Raw genomic sequence first — 23,164 nt, 5'->3', positions numbered from 1 at the left:
AGTAATCCTTATCAATACCCAAGCCCACTAACCCGGCCGAGATAAGGAGATGGGTACTATTATAGCATAGCATATTATGTTTTTGACTTTTGTATATAAATATAATTACTATAAATTTATGGGTAGTACATAGGTATATACATTTGGTTTGAATTGTGTCACGAGCATTTATATTCTATTTTTTGGAATGGTTCGTAGTTTGTAACTTACTGAACAATACATCAATCAAACTCTATAAGCTTTTATCAGACTTTCTATATTAAACAGGTACCACAACCACAGATAAAATAACCTGCGCAGGCACCTTGTTCTAAACGGCCTATACACGATCAGTATTCGATGGTAATATTATTGTATTATTAATTTTAAAGGTATTTCAATAATATTAAAAACATCATAACCGTTATGACATATTATATTGATCAATATTGGTCTTGTGTGATGAAGATAAATTCCGATTGGTAAATATACACGGCCACGGCTTTAGTATATTTAGGCAATGGATAAATAATAAACGCAAAAAGTAAATAACATGACTAAATAACTTGCTTATTACTTAATACTTAATAGTTAATACTGTATTATTGTTGTCTGTTAATACTAGTGTTATATTTTAGCCATGGTAAATACAGATTACAAAATTACAGCTGAGAACAGAGAGAACCGCAATTATTTGAAATTAGTGGTAATAACATTACCAGTTGACCTGGTTTATACCAGCATCAGCATGACGATAATATTATCAATGATCAAATGCGCAGTTTTGATTATTTTTAACTAATTTTTCTTAACTTTTCCTACTGTTGCACGATTATTTCGTAAATATTATATATTTTTTATAATATGTAGTTGTCCTATTTGATCTCGTTCTTCAAACAATGGGGCAGTAAACCCATCATTGAATGTAAATAGAAAACGCTGATCTCATATAAGCCAAGAGTACCTGCACATTGAAGGTTCTGGAGAACAAAGGTTTATGAAATTAATATAAGTCTATTACACTTTGACCTCCTACCATGATTATGTCCTTTGTTTTTTTCTTTTGCAACATTCTAGAGTTATTGTCATTTTTGATTATTTTGTCAATCCATTTCCTGAATGATTAGAAATAAGTTCATTTGTATGCTCCATCGTGTAACAATTATTATTATTTTTAGACATTAAAATGCCTGAAACTGGATATCAAGTTCTTGATTCTGAAAGAGAAGGAGAAGTTCATTTCCAGTTCACTCCCAATATAGCTAGAAGTAAGTTTTCTAAAATGTTGACATTTAATTTGGAGACATTAATAATAATCATGTATTGGTACATAACATTATTCAATAGAAATTGTAATGTCTGTACATATTAGTTTATTATTAATGTTAAATAATATACTGTTTTAGACCGATGGAATCACATAGAAGACTTGGATACATTTTTTACAAGAATCTATCTTTACCACCAAAGACATGGATTTATTTGCCTCATTCTTCAATCAACTCTAGATCTTTTTCAAGTGATATTCTTACTGGTGTTTTCTCTATTTCTGTTTTACTGCATTGATTATCCAGTACTTTTCAGGTATAAAATTGTATTAAATTGAGTAACTAAGTTGAAATTAATTAAAATAATAATATCATAAATATGAATTAAATTTATTCTGATACACTTTTTTTCTATTCTAAATATAAATAATAAATTAACTATTCTATTACCAATTTTAAAAGACATCTTAAGTTATAATATTTTAAGATTTGTTAATACTGCTAGTATATACAATTTAGATTATTTTGTTATATAGCTATTGCCAGAGGCGGCGTGTTTTAAGAAAACCAGAACGCTCCTGTGGGTGGGTGTGTGTCTACTTTTCAGGGTTGTATGCTAAACCAAAATGTAACTTAATCTAAATCTTATAATTATTTAGTATGTAAATATAGTTATACCGTCGTTACGAATTTAGCAATATAACAAATAATTTACAATTAGGGATGTAGCCATGTAAGTAGTGGCGTAGCTAGATGGGAAAGAGTCCCAGTGGCAGTAGTTAATTTAGACCAATATAGAATATATATATAATCCCCTGACATTGTGTCCCACGAGGATTTACCCATTGCAATATCTCACAAAATTATGAAGATATCAAAATTCTGGTTTTATAATAAGGTTCACAGAGATAAGAACTACAATTATTTCATTTTTATATTTATTTTAATGTTTTTGTAAAAAATATGAAAAATGTATTTTTTAATTTAATTATTTCCAAAAAAATTGAAGATATCCATTTTGTAGAGTTTATTTTTCTGAAAATATTGACATTTCTAAATTTTATTTTCATTAATTTTCTGATTTTTAATTTTTTTTTTAGTTTGAAAAAAATTGCGAATTATTTAATACCGTAATGTTATCAAACATGATGTGACGCGCCACGCGGATTCCCATATGGCCAACTGAATACTTTCCATATTCCTAATAGTTATAATCATGTTTTATTTCTTCAAAACTAGAAAAAAATATTAAAAATCAGGAAATAAATGAAAATTTTGAAACATCAATGTTTTCAGAAAAATAAACTACAAAATAGCTATCTTTAATTTTTTGGAAATAATTAAATAAAACTATATATTTTTTACACTTTTTACAAAAATATTAAAATAAATTTTAAAATGATAGAATTATAATTCTTGTCCCTGTGAATCTTATAAAAAAACCAGAAATTTGATATCTCCATTATTTTGTGAGATATCGCAAATCTCAATGGGTAAATCCTCATGTGACACTCTGTATATATATCCTAAGTAAAATATGGGTGGGTGAGTGTTTAGCTCATAAAGCTTGCTACTGAAGTTTTGCAGATTCAAGCCGCCTCTGACTGTTGTAACAATTGCGAACGATAATCTACAAAATATAAAATTATAATTTACTAATAGTATGTCATAAATTGGATCAACTTTATTCAGTGGTGCAACTAGGGTTAAAATATTATGGGAGCTAACCTTATATTACATGAAAAGTTTCGTTGTCCCCATACCCCTCATATATATTAACTTAAAAATATAAAACATTTATTATTTACCCCTGTTTTATTTTTACATTAATAATCTTATTATGTCTATATTTTAATTCAGTGCATATACCATAAAATTAGCTAATGATAAAATAATCATATTTTTCATAGGAAGTATAAAATAATTATTAACTTTAAATAAAAATTATGAAATTCAATTTTTTTTTTTCCAAAAATTAAAAAGAAGAATAACAGTTGAATTTTAAAAGATTTATTAATGTTTTAGGAAACAATTGAATAATTTTTTTTGAGGGGCTAAGCCTCCCTCCTCATAGACTCCTCCTTAGTTGGACTTATGCTTTATTTGAATACAATATTTACGTTCATTTAAAACTAATGTTAGCTGCACAAATTTCATTGTGATTTAAACTTACATATTTTGACTCCTAATAATTATATAGGTGTCTTAATTTTTAAAAGTCTATTAAAGTACTATGTATCTTTAACTAAATAAACAAATTTATAAATATAATAATTAGCTTTTAAAAGGCTAAGCTTAAAAGTTGTTATTACTAATTTAAATATTAATTCAATATCTAGAGACAAACCAGCAGATTCAAGCAAAGTAATGAATGGTACTGATAAAGTACGTCTTTCTGATGTTTTTCTTCCTGCTTCAAAATGTACTAGCAAATTTACGATTTTCACATATCTGTATATGATACCACTTTTAATGTTTGCATTTTTCCGGCTTATGAAAGTATTTAATGTTGCTTATCATTATGCTGATATCAAAGCATTTTATAATGTTGCTCTCCATATACCTGATGTGAGATATGATTTTTAAAAAATAATATTCTTTAGAATGATTTAAAAATTAAAAATAATCTTTAAATTTTAGAAAGAATTACAAAACTATACTTGGCGAGAAATTGTACATAAAGTAATAGAAGCACAAAAAGAACAAAATATGTGTATACATAAACTGGATCTTACAGAACTTGACATTTATCAACGTATTTTAAGGTGACTAAAATAAATTTTTAGCATATTAAAAACAATTTAATATTGTATTTTTGTATCTTACTACTTTTTCATTATTTATTAGAACAAAAAACTACTTAATAGCTCTTGTGAATAAATCTGTGCTGCCTACACAATTCAATATACCATTTCTTGGTGATGTAATCTATTTTTCTCATGGAATGAAGTACAATTTAAATTTGTTGCTATTCTGTAAGTAATAAAATAAAATAAATATATTTTGATAATCTAATCAAAAAATAACCATCAAAAGTATGTCCTATTTTGTTATTCAAAGTTTACATATATATTATTTACATTTATATCATAAAAATATATTTGGTAAAGTTATATAATTTGGTTATATGTGGAGCTATGACGTTTATGTATATTTTATCTACCATCTTCCAAAATAAAAGAAAGTTTTTTATGTATTATGAATACATGCATAAAATACCTACATAGAAACAAATAATTACATTGTGATACTAAGTTGCTGATGTGGTGTGTCATTACTCCTCGATTAAATTAATTTCGCTCACTGGTTTTTTTTTTTATCACAATACCATTAAATATTATTCATGCAAAAGTATTTTTAACAAAGTAAAAACATATTAATAATGTATTGCTACTAGCTAGTTTAGAGGATTTAATTTTTGTTTTGTATTATTTCTATAAAATGATATGACACCCAAATCCTCCACCATAATATTACACCATTGATAAAATGGGCATTAGACCCTCCTAGTGTTGTTCTTATTAATATGAAAACTATACTATACATTTTATATCTTAAAGAATTATTTTTTTATACATATATAAGTAGTGATGTGAGGTATTCCAAATTGTTTAAATAAAATATTTTTTTTAATGAATTATTTCAGGGGGTCCATGGTCACCATTTGAAAATAATTGGCATCTTAAACCAGAATATAAGCAACCTGGAAAGCGTTTGGAGTTAGCACAGTCAATGCGTAAAACTATTAGTTGGGTAGCCTTAATTAATATATTGTTATCTCCAGTAATTTTTACTTGGCAATTAATTTACAAGCTGTGTGACAATGCTCAAGTAAGATATAGATAGTGTACAATATAAGACTTAATTGTTTAAATTTGTTATTATATTCATTAGATGGTAAAAAATGAACCGAGTGTACTTAGTATTCGTATGTGGTCCTTATATTCAAAAATATATTTGCGTCACTTCAATGAACTGGACCATGAGCTTAGTGCTCGACTTAGTCGTGCGTATGTCCCTGCTGCTAAATATTTACAAAGTTTTGCTGCACCTGTTAGTGTCATAATTGCAAAGTACGGTTAAATTCCAAACTTTTAATCAAACACTTAAAATATGTAATAATGAATTTAAATTTTTAGGAATACAATGTTTTTCACTAGTGCTATTATGGTACCAATACTTGCAATGACTATTTATGACGACAGCATTTTATCAATTGAACACATGATAACTATACTGAGTGGATTATCACTTTTATTTTTGATTTGTCGGTTAGTTTCATTATATATCATTGTGTAAATATTAATATCCTAATTGATTAATTAATTTATAGTAAATAATGAATATCATAATTTTTAGAAGTCTTGTTGATGACGATAAGGAAATTGTTTGCCAAGAATCATTGATGACTGCTATATTGACTGAAGTTCACTACTTACCAGATTCTTGGGTTGGGAAAGCACACACACAACAAGTCAGCAATCAGTTTTCCCAAATTTTCCCATTTAAAGCTGTAAGTACTGTACATTTAAAAAATTAAATGCAAATTAAATGTGTAAAAAATATTTTATTTTCAGAATTATTTGTTCAATGAATTAATATCACCACTTGTTACACCATTTATACTGTTTTTCTGGCTTCGTCCCAGATCCTTGGAAATCGTAGATTTTTACCGTAATTATACTGCAGAAGTAGCAGGAGTAGGTGATGTATGTGCTTTTTCTATGATGAATTTACGCAAAAATGGCAATCCTGCTTGGCGTTCTCCTGGTCCTTCATCGCCTGAAATGCCAATACCAAAATTACCTCAAGTAGATCAGGCTGAAGATGGAAAAGTTGAAATGTCTCTTCTCAGTTTCTCTGTGCGTAATCCCACATGGGACCCAGTTGATATTGAAGCTAAAGAGTTTGTGGATGAAATAATTGCTAAGACTCGTCAAAAATATTCATCCACTAGTAATTCTATAATTAACCCAGTAAGTGTTTAGTTAAAAAAATATTCATGTAAAATAATTAACTATTGATTATGCAATAGAAATGCTTATTATTTATTTTTTTAGTTTCAACATCATGATATGGTTTGTAGTACATTAAATATTGCAGAAATACCTTCCTGTTTAATTGGACTTGATCAGAGCACACGTTTACTGCATAAAGAAGGGTATGTTAAATTTTTCAAATCCAATGTTTATTTTATTAAAAATTGTATGATTTTTCAGCTTAACTGGTCGTCCAAACCAAATTAATAATAGTTCTATAATGCACTCATCAATATTTTCTACAAATGACTATTTAACTTCAATAGAAGTAAATCAGAGCGCATTGCTTTTACATAGCATTCACAGAAAGTAATTAATAATCATTAATATAATGAGTTTATAAATAATGAAAAATATAATACTCATATCTTCTGTTCTTCTAGACAACTTGAAGAACGAGGAAATCAAGCAAGTACTTCAACTTCTCAATCAGTTCATAAAACTAACACCAATTTACAAGAACGAACTCCATTGCTTAAACCAAGTGCAAGGGTCATCTAATTGTTATGATTTAATAAAAGCCTCAAAACTACTGTGATATTAATTAAGGTGTAGTAATATTTTTTTCTCAATATTTTTGAGATTATATTCAATATTTCAAAGAACTGTTTTTATTGGTATGATTATTCTTAAGAAACTAAGATTTGATTGTGTGACACTATATAGTTTTTCTTACAATAGGCTATTGTAATGTTGTTTTTTTAATTATTTCATAATTTTTAATCCTAATTGCCAAATTGTTGTAATTATAATATAAAGAAAATTGTAATATAGTTTTCACGTTGAAATTATTGCTTAATGTAATTAAAAATATGTCAAAACTTGAATCATTTAGTGGTTATTTTTAATTAACTTTATCATATCTCCTATTTTGCTATATTATGTCATATTTCATTAGATATAAGTTAATTTTCTAATTAAACATTAATTAGATCAATTTAACAGGTATCCTTTGGTCAGATATACTCGTACTTATATCATGTAATTAATAAATAATAAGAAATAAATTAAATACAGGAATAATATAATAATAACAATATAAGTTATCGATATCATATGGTATAAGCGATGGCAATAATTTTTTTGTACACTAGTTTTTGTCATTTCTGTAATGTTACTTTTAACTGAATTTAGGTTAGATTTGTTTCATCATTTGTGTAAGAATTAAATAATTTACATAATAGTTAACCGCTAGACAATACCTACAATAAAATAATGCATGTATGACGTATGTCTATTATCTTAACAGTCTAGATAAGTCAACATTTGTTATTAATAGCGTAGGTACCATTTTTTTAATCTTAATGGTAGTTTTATATTTCCAACATAAAAATTTTACTCCCAAAATAGAGTATAAAAAAATTTAAGTATTTTTTTTTCTTATTTTTTTAATTTAAAGTAGTAATAAATTTAGGTATCTAAATCGCGACACCAGCGTCTCTTTAATCTTCTCGGTGGATTACCTGGAATGTTTGCGGAGTTGAGGGCGAGAATAAGTGGGTTGGGATGGTTTGTAAGGCGAGAGCGGTAGCGCTTGTAGGAGGATGTGGCCACTTTGGCTACAGTCGGTAGTCCCAGATCAGAGTGTAAAGTATGGTTGGTAACGTAAAAGGGAGCGTTGGTGATTATACGAAGTGTTATTGATTGGAATGTTTGCATTTTATATATGTTCGATTTTTTTGCCGTTCCCCATAATTGGATACCATAAGCCCAAACGGGTTTCAGAAGGGTTTTGTAAAGCAATAGTTTATTCTTAAGGTTTAGCTTGGATTGTTTGCCTAGCAGTGGGCAAAGACTTTTTCGTCTGGAGTTAAGTAAAAGGCGTTTTTGTTTAATATGCTCGGCCCAAGTTAAGCGTTTGTCGAGAAGTAGGCCTAGGTATTTAACTTTGGTAGCTGATGGTATTATTTTGTTTGCCAGAGAGACAGGAGGGACTACGCCTTGTCTGAGAGTAAAGGTTATATGTGAAGACTTTTCGTTGTTTATTTTTATTTTCCAGTTTGAATACCATACTTCCATCTCATTAAGATGATTTTGTAGATGTTGGCTAGCGACAAGAGGGTTTTCATTAGAGGTGAAGATGATTTTGTCGTCGGCAAATTCAGCAACTGATGTATTAGGAGAAATTGGTTGGTCAGCGGCGTATATGTTATAAAGAATTGGGGACGAAATGGCACCTTGGGGGACGCCCGCTAAGATGGGTGCTAGGTTTGAGAATTCTGAGCCTACTTTAGTCACAAAGTGGCGATTTTCTAGATATGATTTGAAGAATAGGAAGTAGGGAGGAGGGAGAAATTGTTTTGGTTTATACAGAAGTCCAGTGTGCCAGACTTTGTCAAATGCTTGAGCAACATCGAGTAGCACTGCGGAGCAGTAAAGCTTGTTTTCGAAGGAGTAAGCAATGGCGTCGGTTAAGCGATGAATCTGGTGTATGGTGGAGTGGTTGTTACGAAAACCAAATTGGGTATGAGGAATTATGTTTTTATCCTAAACGAGCTGTGATATGCGTTTGATAATTAATTTTTCACAGAGTTTTGAAAAGAAAGGAAGGTCTGGGTCTAAGGAGGGACGTGTAAGATAGTCTTAATATAGAATTAAGAATATGGGTTAGGTGAATAATTGCTTTTTTAGGGAGTTGTCTAGCTACCTCTGCGGTGATTAGATCTATCCCGGGTGATTTTTTAAGAGGAAAAGATTTAATATAGTATTGAACCTCGTTTGGTGAGAACGGTTTGGGAGCAAGATAGAGAGGTAGTGGGGAGAAGAGGGAGTTTTCAATATTTGTGTCTTGAAGATTGCTGTTAATATCATTATGGGGTTGAAAGACTTTCGAGAGGTGTGAACAAAAGGCATCTGCTTGTTCTTTATCTGTTTTGCACCAGTTGCCGTTACTATTTTTTAGTGGAGCTTGGGTGGTTTTCTGCTTCAGGCAGCTGCGGGTTGCCCTCCAGAGCGACCCACTTTCTGCGGTAAGTGAGGAGGTCCAGTTATTGAAAGATTCGTTTCTTATTTTACTTAACATTCGTTTTAAGGATGAGGCAAGATTATTGAGCAAGTTTTTGTCTGAGGGAAGTCTAGTGCGTTGCCATCTAGCTCGAGCACGGCGCTTTTGAATAATTAGTTCTCTAACGTGGGTGGGAGTTGTATGGGAGTTGGCATGATAATTTTGGATGGTAGAAAAATTCCAAGCAGCTGATTGAATGGATTCGGTGAAACTTTGAACTGCATCCTCCACCTCGTTTGGGGTCTTTAAACTAATATTGAGGTTTATTTTTGAATTTATTATTTCACGAAATTTAGTCCAATTCGTAGAATTGTTCGTAAGACATGCTTTGTTTGGCTTGGAGGAAGGATGACCGTCTAAGGAGAGAAAGACTGGAGTATGATCTGAGCTTGGGTCTAATAAGTTTTTTATTAGATGATTTAGATAAGTTGGAATTTTGGTAACGAAAATGTCGAGTATGTCCGGACGCTTTCTGGTAGAAGTAGGCCAATAGGTCGGATTTGGGGGATTAAGGATAGTGAGATGATTGCTGGTAATTGATTGGAATAAAGAGTGTCCTTTTGGATTTGTTGAGTGACAGTCCCAAGTTTGGTTTTTGGCGTTTAGATCGCCTCCTACAATGAAATAGCGACCAAGAGAGTTGAAAAAGGAATCAAATTGTGAAGGCGTGATTTTATGTTTGGGGGGACAGTATGCTGCTGCAACGGTTATTGGCACGTGGTTTAAAATAATATTAACTATCGCCGCTTGTAGAAAGTCGTTATTAACTGGGGGGACAGCGGTAAATTGGAGTGATGATCTGATAATGATGGCGGCACTACCGTGGGCGATGTTGTCGGGATGGTATGAGGAAAAGGTGTTGTACCCGGGAAAAGAACATTTGGAGTTGGACGTAAAATGTGTTTCTGAGATTAATGCTATGTCTATTCGTTTTTCGTTTAATGATGTAATTAGTTCGTTTCTGTGATTGGCTAGGCCATTGGCATTCCAAAGTAGGATGGCTAGGGACTGAGAGGTGAATTTGTTATTTAACATTTTAAGCGAGAAGACGATCGAGGATAGTGGTGAGGAGAGATAACAACGGGTTAATTAAAGCTTTAAATTCACTTAGAAAATTTGTCAGAGAGTTATCATTGGATTCTATGTTGGGAATGTGGCCTGATGTTGCGTGGGCATAAGTACGAGGGGGTGATTTTATGTCGGGTGTTTGCTGCTGAGAGGCTTTACAATTATTAATATTTATATTGTTACAACCTTTAGTGACGTTGTTTTGGGTGACATGACTGTTCGAATTTGGCGTCCGGAAGCGTTGGAGGTCCTTGTAGATGTGACATCCCTTATAGTTCGCTGGATGGTCACCCTCACACAGGGCACATTTGGCAGGTGAGTCGTTTGATTTATTGCAACTGGAGGAAGGATAGTGGCCTCCGCAACGGACACATCTGGGAGAGTATGAGCAGTATTTTCTTGTGTGTTCATATTCTTGACAGTTGTGACACTGGATGACATCTTTACGCTTGTGTGGTTCCTCTATTTTTATTTTTGTGTGGAGTAGTGACGTTACGCCAAAGATGTCTTTATTTATTTCGGCTGGCTCCAGGTCGACGAAGAACATAGGAAATTTATTTTTGGTGGTTTTTTGTAGAACGTTGGAAACTTGCCTGACGGAGAAACCAATTTCTTCGATTGCTATTCCGACTTCAACTGTTGGAGTAGATGGGTACGTGTGGTATTGAGCTTCTCTATCTTTCAGAAAGTGGATTACTTCACGGTAATATTTAGAATCTGATGTTTGGATTTTTAAATCGTTTATAGATGATTTGCAAGTAAATGCGTCTGTACCAATTAGTTTAATTAGTTCATTGCGCACTTCAACAAAGTCAAGGATATCACGGACATAAATTAGTGGCGGAAGTTTTTTTTTATTATTTTGGTCATCGGATGGGGTTGAGTTGTAGTGGGAAGTGGGATTGTTTTCGATGTTTTCGATCTCAGTGGTGTCATCGATTGAAAGTGGTGCAAATCTGTTTACCGTTATAAATAATGGTTTGACTTTCTTAGGTTCGGGGCTGGCAGTGTCGGTCGATGAATGGTTTCGCTTTGAGTGCTTTGACGTATTTTTGTTTTTTTGCGTTATGAATTTATCATCGTTTTCGTCCGTTGAATCGGAAGAATTGAAGACGTCATTTGAACCACTCTGTATACGAGTTCCATGTGAACTATTTGTAGTGTCCATAGATCCTGTTCTTTGTTTTCGTTTAGAAATAGCTTGCGACGAATTTTGATTAGGCATGTTTTTGACTAGTGTATTTTTGTTACGATAAGTGGTGCTTGCAGTTTGATTGTTCATTATAAAAATGCGATAATTGTCGGTGGATCAGAGTAATCGCCGGTCCAAAGGTCACCGCGCCGGCGATGCCTTGGAGAAGAGATAAGAGAAATATGTATCATACACCAACGTATTTGTATGTACTTACGGCGTATTTTGTCTTTTATTTTTTTTTTCCTTTCTATGAGGATTGAAGCCTCTCTTAGACGCAGGGGCCTACTACAGTATTAGAAACTGAGACGAGTGGTTGTTAGCACGAAAAAATCGGGTGGAATTAAGGCGATTATTTTTAACATGAGGATTAACGATAATTGCGTGACCACACGGTTTGGCTGTTCGCGCGAGACTTAAATTTATATCTAATGGAATAATATGACGTAATATAGCAAATTATAAAATTTTGTTTTTTATTTTCATAGATTTTTTGATCTTTTAGATTTTTTTGGTAGTCTTTTATTTCTTTGGTTTTTTTTCAATGATTCGAAAAATCAAATGCGAGTATGACTACAAAAGAAAAACTGAGGCCTGAGAGATATAGACATAGAGAATAGAGAATTAAAGCAGAAAATTAATAAGTTATATTATATGTTTTATCAAATTTTAGGGTCTTATAGATGGTGTTTGAAGTTTGAGTGAATTACGCGGTAAATTACACAAGTTACTTGATAATAAATATTATATTATTATTGCATTGTTATCATTTTTGAATAAAATAAGATAAAAACAATAACAATAAATAATCATTTTATGGTGTACGAGTCTTAAGTAGATATTTGATAGCATTATAGTGGGGTGGGGGGTATTAATACATTTTTACGAAATAATAAGTGGAAGCTTTGAAAAATGTCAATTATTTTGGGGGGGGCTTTCAATATTTGTAAGGAGCTAAGCACCCAAGCACCTCCTAATCACCGTCTATGTTACGAGTACCTACTTTATCTGTAAGGCGATTCAATTATTAATTTATTTTATAATTTTTAGAAAAGTTTATAGGTAACGTTTAAATAGATTGGCGTTTTAAATTATACGAAAAACAAAATATTTTCCGAGACGTAGTGTTGGAAATAAATCACATGAAATTTGTACAGGTGCAATCGGAATTTAGAATGCCAGAATTTACTTCTACAAAATAATGAAAAAAAAATTCTTTCAAAAAGGATTAATATGAATGGTATTTACTGAGCATAGTGAAATGTGAATACCTATTATGTCCTACACAAGTGAATTATTTGAATTATATCCCATAAGCTTATAAGTTTTTTAAGTTTGGTTATAGCAATAGCATGTTGTCAATCATAGGCGTATATTGCTGGCGTATATAATTGTATATTGCTTATTGTCTAAAATTATTAAATAGAAATAATATGTAGGTACATTATTGCAATATTCTATTAGGATAGCTTGAGACTTAATTTTTTATGATACCTTTGTACCACAGTGTAGGGGATGACTAAGAAAGGATTTTAAAAATTAGAGTTACTCACAAATGGATTTTGATATTTACGACGGAAATAGAATTTTTTTTTTTTTTTATAAATGATTGTCACAGATTATAATATAAATAACACAAAATAATTAGTAATTAGTAGAAAATAGCATTATTTTATGTATAAATGATTGCAATTGGTTACTTAGGCAGAAGGGGTAAAATTATGCATCACATCGTCGCATACATGATAAATTCATTTATCAATTAATTAATTAATTTATCATGGTCGCATATATTGCATTGAATAAAGAGATTATATCTTAAAAAAGTCCTTAGAATTGAATACGTATGTTTTTAGTTTATAAACACAAAAACTACTTCTTGGTGTTATTTGTAGACGATTGACCCTAAAATACGTATTTGAGTATTTATTGTGTGTTATGCATATCAAGATGTTAAGATGTGAAACATTTTATTATATTAATATTTGTAGTCTTATACCTACATTTATTGTATATTCGGTTACCCTACCCTTTCCAGCGTCAACTTACTCAATGCGGACAAACTGAAAGATTAAGATCCCAATGGTGAATTACTGACCATTAAATTTAATCTATTCTGTGGTGGCCTACTGAAGTATTGATCGAGGTAAACCGTCAATCATTGATAACTTTAATATTTTTACTAAAACCCCTTTTAAGATATGCATAGGCAATAGATTATGCAAGATTGGATTACCAGCCTTATCAGAAGTGATAAGAGGCAACTATCATAATAATATTGTTATTACAAACGTGAATTCGTGATTACTAGTATAGGAACTACAGTAAAGTTACGCTTTTGCTCATCACAAACACAATAGGTAATTAATTATAATATGATAGATTACAAAATGGTGTCAGTAATCACTAATAAGTGTATAACACTATTCACACTGATATCTTGTGTAAATTAAATATTTTAAACGCAAAAAGCTTAACATTGAAACATTTATTAACATTATTATATAATTAATATATATTTATGACTAATATTTATATTTTGTTAAATTATAGTGTTATTAATTTCTTACTGTCTATTAAAGTATTAACCAAAACCAAAAATTAAAAATGATAATTTTATGGAGACTGAATTCAAGATAATTAATATTGTAAGTATGATGCTTATAATGCCTCCTAATTTAAACTTAAAAAGTACACAATGTTATGTTGAGGTTTTAATGAATCAGATTATAATACGCTTTAAAGTTTAAAAATAATAAACTTACAAGTCACATTAAATAGACATAGGTTTCTCATGATAACCATAATATAATATCTGATAGTTATATTATGAAGGTGTAAATACCTATATAGTTAATATTAAAATAGTTAAATTCAATAGCCAATAGGTAAAAATAAGATTGGGTAATAATTTAGTTCGACGTATGTCTGTCTTGGGAAACACGTTAGAGTTAAACGGGTGTCGAGGTGACGATGTTGTCATTATTTTATACACCTATATAGACATATAGTGATAATAACATGGAATACCAATACAATACTATAATACCACAGAATAATATTAGTATTAATAGTATTTATTATCAATGATAATACTTATAATTAGCTAAGCCTAAGTTAAAATAATATGGTTCACCTTTATCATATAAGTCTAAGTAAGTTAGTCAGTTGTAGTATACACTGTATACAGTGGTCACAATTACAGGTACCACTAGGCACTAAGTATTTCAGATAGTTAGGTCGATCTCAGCCATATGATATTGAATTGAAATGGAGTTTTTGGGAGGTGAAAGACAGTATAATATAGGTACTGCAAAAATAATTTTATTTTTCGAGTTTTTTTTTTAAGTAAGTTGTATTGCGCACACCCGCATAGAAAAGGAATATAAAAAATTTGAAATTTTCTCAAAATATGTAGGTATTGTGTAGTTAAATACTCTCTTCATCTCCCGAAAATCCATTACATCCAAGGTCACTCAGTTGAGGTATTTAGTGGTACCCGGAAACATTATCACACTGTATTACCTGGAATATCTATTCACCTTGATAACACTTTAGAAAAACTTGTTTCGAAATATTGATATTGATGAAGCTCAACTTGATTTTACAGCATTACCTCAGTAATTGTATTGATATTTCAGATATTTGTGTCCCTAAATGACCAAATACTTGGAGTAGCCGAGTAGGTGTTATTTTCCACTTCGATATAGCATCCATCTATCTTATATTATGTATTGTATATATAAAAAACAAAATGCACACATAAAATATAAAATCTCTAATAACTATACTAAAACTATATTAAAATGAATAATGATTAGGTACACTTATTTTGACGATTTACGTTTCAAAACCAAGATAAAATTTAAATGTTATCCTGATCAAATTCAAATTAGAAAAGTAATTCAATCAAAATTAGAGAAAAACCCGAAATATTTATGACATTTTTCCAGAAGTTTTTATTTATACTTCTTTGAATTAGTCAAGATGACGTCACACTCGCTAACTGCCTCTGTCTTAGACACGTACGAAATGGCAAGTTTTTTGTTTATTGTCGACTTTGTGGGTTTGACCAGTGCGGTGACTTGAGATCCAAATATCCAGATGCAAACAAATGTGTATAAGCAATGAGCCCCTCTGTTTCGAACATCATACAATTAAGTAGGTACTCCTTCGCACGTAGTCCCACTCAGCACCAGCTTGTCGCGAATCACTTTTATTTATGATGATTTTTACACGAAGGGGTTTGACATTGACATGCATGCTAAGTATTGATTTCCACGATTAATTCACCATCCATTTTATCATCTAAAGTGAAACAATTCAATTCAGAATCAATATTGTATGAACGAAAACCGTTAAGTTCCATATTATAATATACAATTATGTATGGGGGAGAGGGGGAGGGTATTATACATTTTGAGAAGTATATTATATCAATATATTAATATATTAAGTACCTATACCTAATGTATATTATCATATTATCATCGCAGACACATGGCTAAGGATTGATTTGGGAAGGCAAGGGCGAATGAAAAGAAGAATTATATCATAATGACGGACGACTATCGAGTGTCCATAAACGCACTGCCTGATGAGATTTTGCTGTGCATATTTCGAACCCTGTCCGCCACCGAGTTCGTGACGACGTTGCCGCTCGTGTGCGACCGCTGGTCGCGGATAATCGCATCGGACGCCTGCACGCTAAAACGGGTAGGCATGCACCACGCGAACGCGAACACGGCTGTCGAGTTCTTCTACTTCCGGGACGAAAATGAACGGTCGCTGATATTCCACTGGCCGTCTGACGAGTACGCTGCACTTATACTGCGTTGCGGTGACGGCCACTGCGCAGGCGGACCGGTCACTTCGGTGACGCAGATTAGTTACGCGAACGCGTTCTATTTGTGCGCGCAGTACGCGGAGATCTGCGGGTACGTCACCGCGCTGGTCATCTCATCCAATCTGTCCGTCTACGCCACTGACGGGTTCACGTACGTCGACCGACTGACCACGTTGGTGTTGCATGGTGTCCGGATCCGGGAAGCGGACCAGTACACGCTCGCCGAACTAGGCACTGTGTACTTCAACGTGCTGGACGTGATGTACGTGAGATGCTCGCTGGCCTCACGCTTCGACCTCAAGTTCCTGCACACCGGGTTTGGGCAGTTGCGGCGGTTCCGGGCCGACCACAACGCCATCGGTGTCCGGTTCCTGGAAGACCTGTTGCACACGCACCAGGGCACCTTGGAGACGGTCGTGCTGGGCGACTGCACGGTAACCGGCGACCGGTGGATAGATACTCTGTCGGACAAGCTCCGCGGACGGACCATCAACCACCTGAGCATGCACAGTGCGTACTTTACGGACAGGTGCGTGAATCAATTTCTGACATCCGCCGACTTGGTTTTGCCCAGTGACAGATCCAACGTGACCATTGACAGTGATCTAAGAAGGATCTCATTTTCTATCGACATCGATCCTTTACGATGATTTCGTACCCGTTATCAACACCATTAACACCGCTGCAGTAAATGTACAAAGTAAATGATTAATTTTATATTATAATAGTGCAGTCGTGTAGATAAAACGGTATACCTACATATTATAATGTGCTTCGAATTTCCATGCACTATGCAGTATTTTTTTAAAACGAACGATATCCCGAACAACTTCATAATGTTCGACGTGTTTCGCTTCTTTTTTTGCTTTATCTATTATTAATAGGTTATAGATATAAGGTAGGTATATTACTACATTATACAGTTTACATTTTAATGTTAAGTGAAATTGGCATTGCAGCAGATAGGTATCGGTATAAGAAATAAGTACTTCTATAATATATATTATATTATGTAGGTAGATATTTTCCTACAAGTTGTGAAATGCTAATGGATTGGAATTAATTATTTTAATTTTCAAATCATTAATGATTCCATATTTTCTAAATTTATTATTCTTAGAACACAAAGTTAAGATATCAAAAAAATAAAAATCGTTCTTTTATAAGTTTTAGATGACATTTTAAAATTTGCTTAACATCATAAAAAGGCGATTCTCGTATGAAAAATTCTCATATTGGAAGTTAATAAATATTAAGTATAGGTTTAACATTTTTTATAGTTACCTAATCGAATAAAATAGTAGTATTTTATTTAGGTAGTTAATAGTTTCCTGGATTAGTGAGCCCACAACCCTAAAATGTATTTTCGATAATATTTTCCTAATTAGATACGTAATACCAAGAATGCCGAATGGTAATGATTTTAGTGTTATGCTCTTTAGGACGGATTTCAGTGATATGTACCATATTAGTCATATTACCATATTGATTAAATTGGTATAATTATTCACCATAAATTATAATTTATAATGATATAATAACACCAATGTACCTACCTACTTATATCGGCATCGTTACCTAAATGTATAAAAATTTGTGATATTTTAATTTTAATTTGAAGTTTTTAGGTCACAGAATTAATATCGTCCATAGCAAATGATGGCAATCATAATTTAATTTATTATACTTTGTTGATCGACGAAAAAAAATTTTTTTATTATTTATATTGTTAATAATGTCAATTATTTTAAATGTTGTGTTATGTATTATATAGTTTATACTTACTCGAATACTACTGCATCTCACTAGAAATAGGTGCAGCATACATCATATATGTATATATATATTTTTTTAAGGGGAACCCGCGGCAACATAGGCCATTGGGTGTGGGGTGGTACTGTAAGGATTATTTTTGTATATTTGTTTGTAGGTTTTTAAGTGGGTAGGGTTGTAACACGTGTTTGTGTACGCGTGGCAACTGGCAAGGATATGTTGCTAAAAATCCCGAGTGGTCACTGGGCAATCAATTGGGAGCTAGCAACTGCGGCCGGTACGTTCCGCAGATAGAGCGTACGATCGCACCTCACCAAGCAATTCACGTCATATATTATAATGTTATTAATGAATATTGTTGCTTATAAAATATAGAAATGAAAATAAATTATAAATTATTTTTACCTAATATCTATCTCATTATTTATTTATCTTTTATGAACCCTATTAGTTATTACATCCTATTTATTTTTTCGACATATTTTATATTTTAAGATAAATTATAATTTACAATTGTAATTATTTACTATAAATAATATTATATGGGCTATAAAACCACGGCGGGTGGTGTGCAGTGTGCACATACTAAAGCTTTTATTAAGAGGCCATCGTGGTGTCCAAAATACGGCATAAAAACATTATTTCGTAATTCAAGTAATACGGCTTATTGAAGCGGTTTACAGTAAAAATACCTAATATAAAAATTATAGAGGAAAATTTTCTTAAGAATCATAAGAAGGCCAATTTTCGATATTTTTATTAATTAGTTAAATAATTAATCGATATAAAGTAAAAAAAAAAAACGTGTTCATTTACCATGTGATATTGGAAGATTGGAACACAGTATCAAAAATCGGGCTTCTTACGACCCTAGAAAAACTTTTTCTCAATAACTTTCGTAATTGGTATTTATACTGTAAAACGCATCACTAAGTCGTATTACTTGTGATTACCATTGTGAGTTGAACCCTATTGAATTGGCATGGGCAATGGTGAAAACCTATATCAAATATCAAACAAAACAATACCACATTCAACATCGATGACATTAGGGTCCTCTTAAAAACAGCGATTGAACGTGTTATCAGTGAAAACTGGCAAAATTTTATTAAACACGTCATAACGGAAAAAGAGAAAATTACAGAAGTCGACCATTATATGGACGAAATCATTGACAAGCTGGAACCTTATTGTGTTCTCACTATAATAGGCGAAACGACTTCTTCAGATTTTTAATTGTAACTATAGTTACAATATTATTTATAATTACATAATTTCAAATGCTGATTTACTTTGTATATAAATTTGTGACAAATTTTTTATTCATTATTATTTTAAAATTTTTGAGATTTAAATTTGTTCCTATGATTGTATTTTAAAAAAACGTAAGTAAAAATAGTTTTAATTTATGAATGATGGACTCATACGTATTTAAAAAAAAATAATATTTACATTACCCTATTGTTAATAAATAAATGAATATTTTAATTATATTTATTTCATATCATAGCCTAAGTATATAATTAAAAATATATGTTATATAACTGTGTGTAAGTAAAACACTTGGTGACAGCGAGACAGAGACATACAAACAAAGCATTATAAACCGTTTTATTTAAATTTAAAGAGATTAAGCAATTAACTTTTTTGTGTACACAAAATTTGATAGTAAATTGTGATATTAAAATTATTTCAGAGAAAAGAGGAAAATAATTATTATGAAAGCGTTGGCGCAAAATACTGCATGAAAAGTTATTTATGATACATACTTTTTCTTTATGGTATCTATTCATTATAAATACATGTAACTTTTTAGGACAAAACAACAATATTTTATTGAAGATAAAAATTGATAAATATTAGAAATTCATTTAGATATTAAGTTAATAAAAACTTCAAAATTGTATGTATTTGTGTGCTCAATTAGGTTACAGGCAAGACTTGCTGTATACAGTGGCGTATTTAAGGTTTTTCCGCCTCTATAGGCACTTTCCAATTCGCCGCCTTCCTCCCCCTTCATCCTTCCTTCAATTATTTCTAAAACGTATTTAAATATACAATTTATTTTATTAAAAAGATACATTGAGATATATGTAGATATATCGATATATGATTTATTTTGAGCGAACAAAAATTAGTTGAGTTTGATTTCATCAAATGAAAAATAATTTTTCTAATTTTGTAAAAAAAAATTGTTGAAATTTGCCGCCCTCCAATGTTGCCGCTCTAGGCCCGGGCCTATAGGGCCTGTGCCTAAATACGCCTCTGGCTGTATACAGAGGGGGGATCTCATCATATCATGTTACCTAAGCAGGAGTGCCTTAAGATGAAATTTATTCACCAGTGCTTTTTAAATTATAACCAGTAACCGTTTCCATAAAGATATTTCAAACACTATAATAACCGTTAATCGTTTAAAAACCGTTGATAAGGTTTTTTGGTAATCGGTTACCGGTTTTAAAAAATCATTTTTTTCAGTTTTTTATCATATTTTTAAAACAGTTTATTTAGGGCATTCGTGGGTTGATAACAGAAGTATTATTATTTAATACAAAATCAAAAACTTAATATGCTTTAATTTGGTCGGATTTCCTTCAATAATTTAAATATTTATTTTTTCAAACTACTTTGAAGTTTAAACTGTTTAAAATTTAAAGCATATGATCGAAATAATGGCGATCTTAATAAATAATAAAAAAAAATGTTATTGTTATAATTTTCTTGTTTATAACATTATAATTGTAAGAAACCGAAAAAATAAATAATTTTTCAAAATGAAACCAAGAGTGAAATATTGACACAGATCTTTTTGGTAATAACTGGAGTTAGGATGTTGATGACCTAAAAAACACTCAAAAATTCCCTAAAAAAAATGCAAAAAAGCCCTAAAAACTTCAAAAAATGACTTTAAAAATTATCTAAAATACTAATTAAGTAAGTGAAAAAACTCATTTATAAATAATAATTTTTATTAGAGATATGGGTATGATAATGGGTGTAAAAGTAATTTAAAATATGAATTATAAATAAATTTCAATACTAATCAGCGCGCGAGGACGAAGGTCGACGACGACGTTTATGACAGTATTTATAATATTATATAGTTATACACTTATATCTATTTATATAATATATGTGATATTTACAACAGATAAGCAATACTCGACGGCAATTAATTGTGGAAAAAAATTTAAAAATAGCTGGAAAATTAAATTAAACTATAATGTTATCATGATATAATTCAATGAATAAATTCCACGAAAAAACCGTCGATTTTTGGTCGGGAATCGGTTTTGATTGAAAATACGAGGTAACCGCTTTGATGTTAATATTTAGATATTTACCTTGATTACCGATTAACAATAACCGTTTCCAGGATTCCAAAACTAAAAGCGATTACCGGGTTTCGGTTCTCAAATATACGGTTTTCGTTACAAACCGGTTACCGGTTTTAAGCCCTGAGCCGTAAAGGGTAAAATTAACAATGCAATAATATGTCTTAGTTATCGTTGTAGATCATACTGTAATACCACAGATTATATAAAATATACTACAAATAATAAATAATGCAATATTAATACAACCATAGGCGAAACTAGAAAATTGTATTAGGACAGGCCAAATGAAAAATATGAAAAAAAAATTCTAATTATAAAATAAGTTTTTTTAATTAAATTTTAAATTTTATTATGTCAGTATTTTGTCCAGTTAGTATTAGGTCAGGCCATGGCCTAAGTAGCCTGACTTGTAGTTTCGCCAATATTCTGCAAGATAATCCAGTGTGTTTGTCAAATATCCAGATTCCAGTAAAATAGATATTGAGGGTAAATGGTGTTCTGAGGTTCTAAAAATGTTACGATTCTAAGAAGCAAAAACATTTAAGAAAACATCCAAAAAAAGACTAGAATAAGACAAGTCTTTTCTAAAAAAAATAATAAGCACTAGTTTTTGAATAATATATTTAAAACATATATAATATATCATTTGCAAATATACTTATTCAATGTTTTATTTTTTATTTGTACATATAATCATTGGTAATTCTTATAAAATTTAACTGCAGAAGCTAAGGCAATTGCTAAAATACATAAGTGTTTTTCTGTAGATTATTTGTATTGACATGGGATGCCATATAAGTATTTAATAAACAAAATTATACATTTATAATATTATTATTCTAATAGAAAACGTTTCATGAACATTTAAATCGAAACAAAAACACATAATACAAAAATTGAAATAAGTTTTATAGCAATCAGCGTTCATTTTATTATATACTCATGTATACATTTTAAAAACTACAAAAAAAAAAAAATAATATATTGGAAAACAAAAAAAAAGTTTTATATAGGTATATTTTCAATTGAAAAATATTTTGTTGTGTTAATAATTTGTAATAAATGTATACATGTATATTGTACATAAGATAAAAAGTCAAAAAATATTATTATTAATATATTAAATAACAAATATAATATTTCAACAGCTCTTCATTTGACAATATCACACGGTCATTTGAAAAATCACGTAACGCTTTTTTTTTAAATGTAGAACTTTTATAGACATTAAAATAATTTTTATATTAAAAATTCAGACTAGTTCTTTCTAAAAAAAAAAATAATAATAATAATAATAATAATAATAAAGGCATTGAACATACATTTTTCAACTAATACTTAGAGAATAAACATTTTGTTGTCTCTAAAGCGCTGTCGTATAATACTACATAGGTAAATAATACTTGTACAAATAAAATTAAACCAGATCATCCGGTGTTATGACTGCAGACTATTAATTCTGTTCATGTAGAACTCATAATGTCACAGGATTAAATAAAATATATTTTCTCACATTATGATTGTAATAGTATTGGCTCCATAGTAGAGTTTAAAGTTTTAGAATTTTCCACATCATTTTCATATAGTTCTTTGGTTTTCAATAACCGATCAGCTCCTTAAAATAGTAGTTTAAAAATATTATAAAATTATGTAAATC

General features: G+C 30.7%; 3 protein-coding genes across 9 annotated transcripts in view; 2 read left to right on the top strand and 1 right to left on the bottom strand.

Moving 5' to 3' along the window:
- The first annotated feature begins 83 nt into the window (after nucleotides 1–83).
- On the top strand, nucleotides 84–7,113 carry Atg9 (autophagy-related protein 9). Of its 3 annotated transcripts, XM_089224778.1 has the most exons (15): nucleotides 84–190; nucleotides 268–342; nucleotides 1,158–1,247; nucleotides 1,386–1,563; nucleotides 3,587–3,815; nucleotides 3,888–4,012; nucleotides 4,095–4,222; nucleotides 4,894–5,078; nucleotides 5,142–5,320; nucleotides 5,387–5,518; nucleotides 5,607–5,760; nucleotides 5,825–6,223; nucleotides 6,308–6,408; nucleotides 6,467–6,595; nucleotides 6,670–7,113. In XM_089224778.1, exons 3-15 carry the CDS (start codon nucleotides 1,166–1,168, stop codon nucleotides 6,785–6,787), a joined length of 2,139 nt encoding a protein of 712 aa, XP_089080904.1. In that variant the 5' UTR covers nucleotides 84–190; nucleotides 268–342; nucleotides 1,158–1,165; the 3' UTR covers nucleotides 6,788–7,113. The 3 variants fall into 3 exon arrangements, with proteins under 3 accessions (XP_089080904.1, XP_089080903.1, XP_089080902.1); XM_089224777.1 differs by having other exon boundaries at nucleotides 156–342; XM_089224776.1 differs by lacking the exons at nucleotides 84–190; nucleotides 268–342 and adding an exon at nucleotides 614–972.
- A 6,745-nt stretch (nucleotides 7,114–13,858) lies between these two features.
- LOC107164749 (uncharacterized) lies at nucleotides 13,859–18,578 on the top strand. Of its 3 annotated transcripts, none has more exons than XR_016191030.1 (3): nucleotides 13,859–14,198; nucleotides 16,047–17,096; nucleotides 18,327–18,578. XR_016191030.1 is itself a non-coding variant. In XM_089223967.1 (3 exons), exon 3 carries the CDS (start codon nucleotides 16,108–16,110, stop codon nucleotides 17,044–17,046), a length of 939 nt encoding a protein of 312 aa, XP_089080093.1. In that variant the 5' UTR covers nucleotides 13,862–13,910; nucleotides 14,104–14,198; nucleotides 16,047–16,107; the 3' UTR covers nucleotides 17,047–18,578. The 3 variants fall into 3 exon arrangements, 2 of the variants coding, with proteins under 2 accessions (XP_089080092.1, XP_089080093.1); XM_089223967.1 differs by having other exon boundaries at nucleotides 13,862–13,910; nucleotides 14,104–14,198; nucleotides 16,047–18,578; XM_089223966.1 differs by having other exon boundaries at nucleotides 16,047–18,578.
- A 3,533-nt stretch (nucleotides 18,579–22,111) lies between these two features.
- SNF4Agamma (SNF4/AMP-activated protein kinase gamma subunit) overlaps nucleotides 22,112–23,164 on the bottom strand; it is a 49,544-nt gene continuing 48,491 nt past the window's right edge. For all 3 annotated transcript variants that reach the window (XM_089224030.1, XM_089224029.1, XM_089224031.1), the window contains exon 15: nucleotides 22,112–23,122. In XM_089224030.1, the coding sequence (XP_089080156.1) occupies nucleotides 23,022–23,122 (101 nt within the window). In that variant the 3' untranslated portion in view covers nucleotides 22,112–23,021. The remainder of the gene's footprint in view (nucleotides 23,123–23,164) is intronic.

The sequence above is a fragment of the Diuraphis noxia genome, unplaced genomic scaffold (assembly GCF_037042655.1).
Source record: "Diuraphis noxia isolate RWA-SAM2 unplaced genomic scaffold, SU_Dnox_SAM2 contig0003, whole genome shotgun sequence".
NCBI lineage: Eukaryota > Metazoa > Arthropoda > Insecta > Hemiptera > Aphididae > Diuraphis > Diuraphis noxia.
Note: the sequence above shows the minus strand (reverse complement) of the source record. Positions and strands in the feature narration are given on the sequence as shown.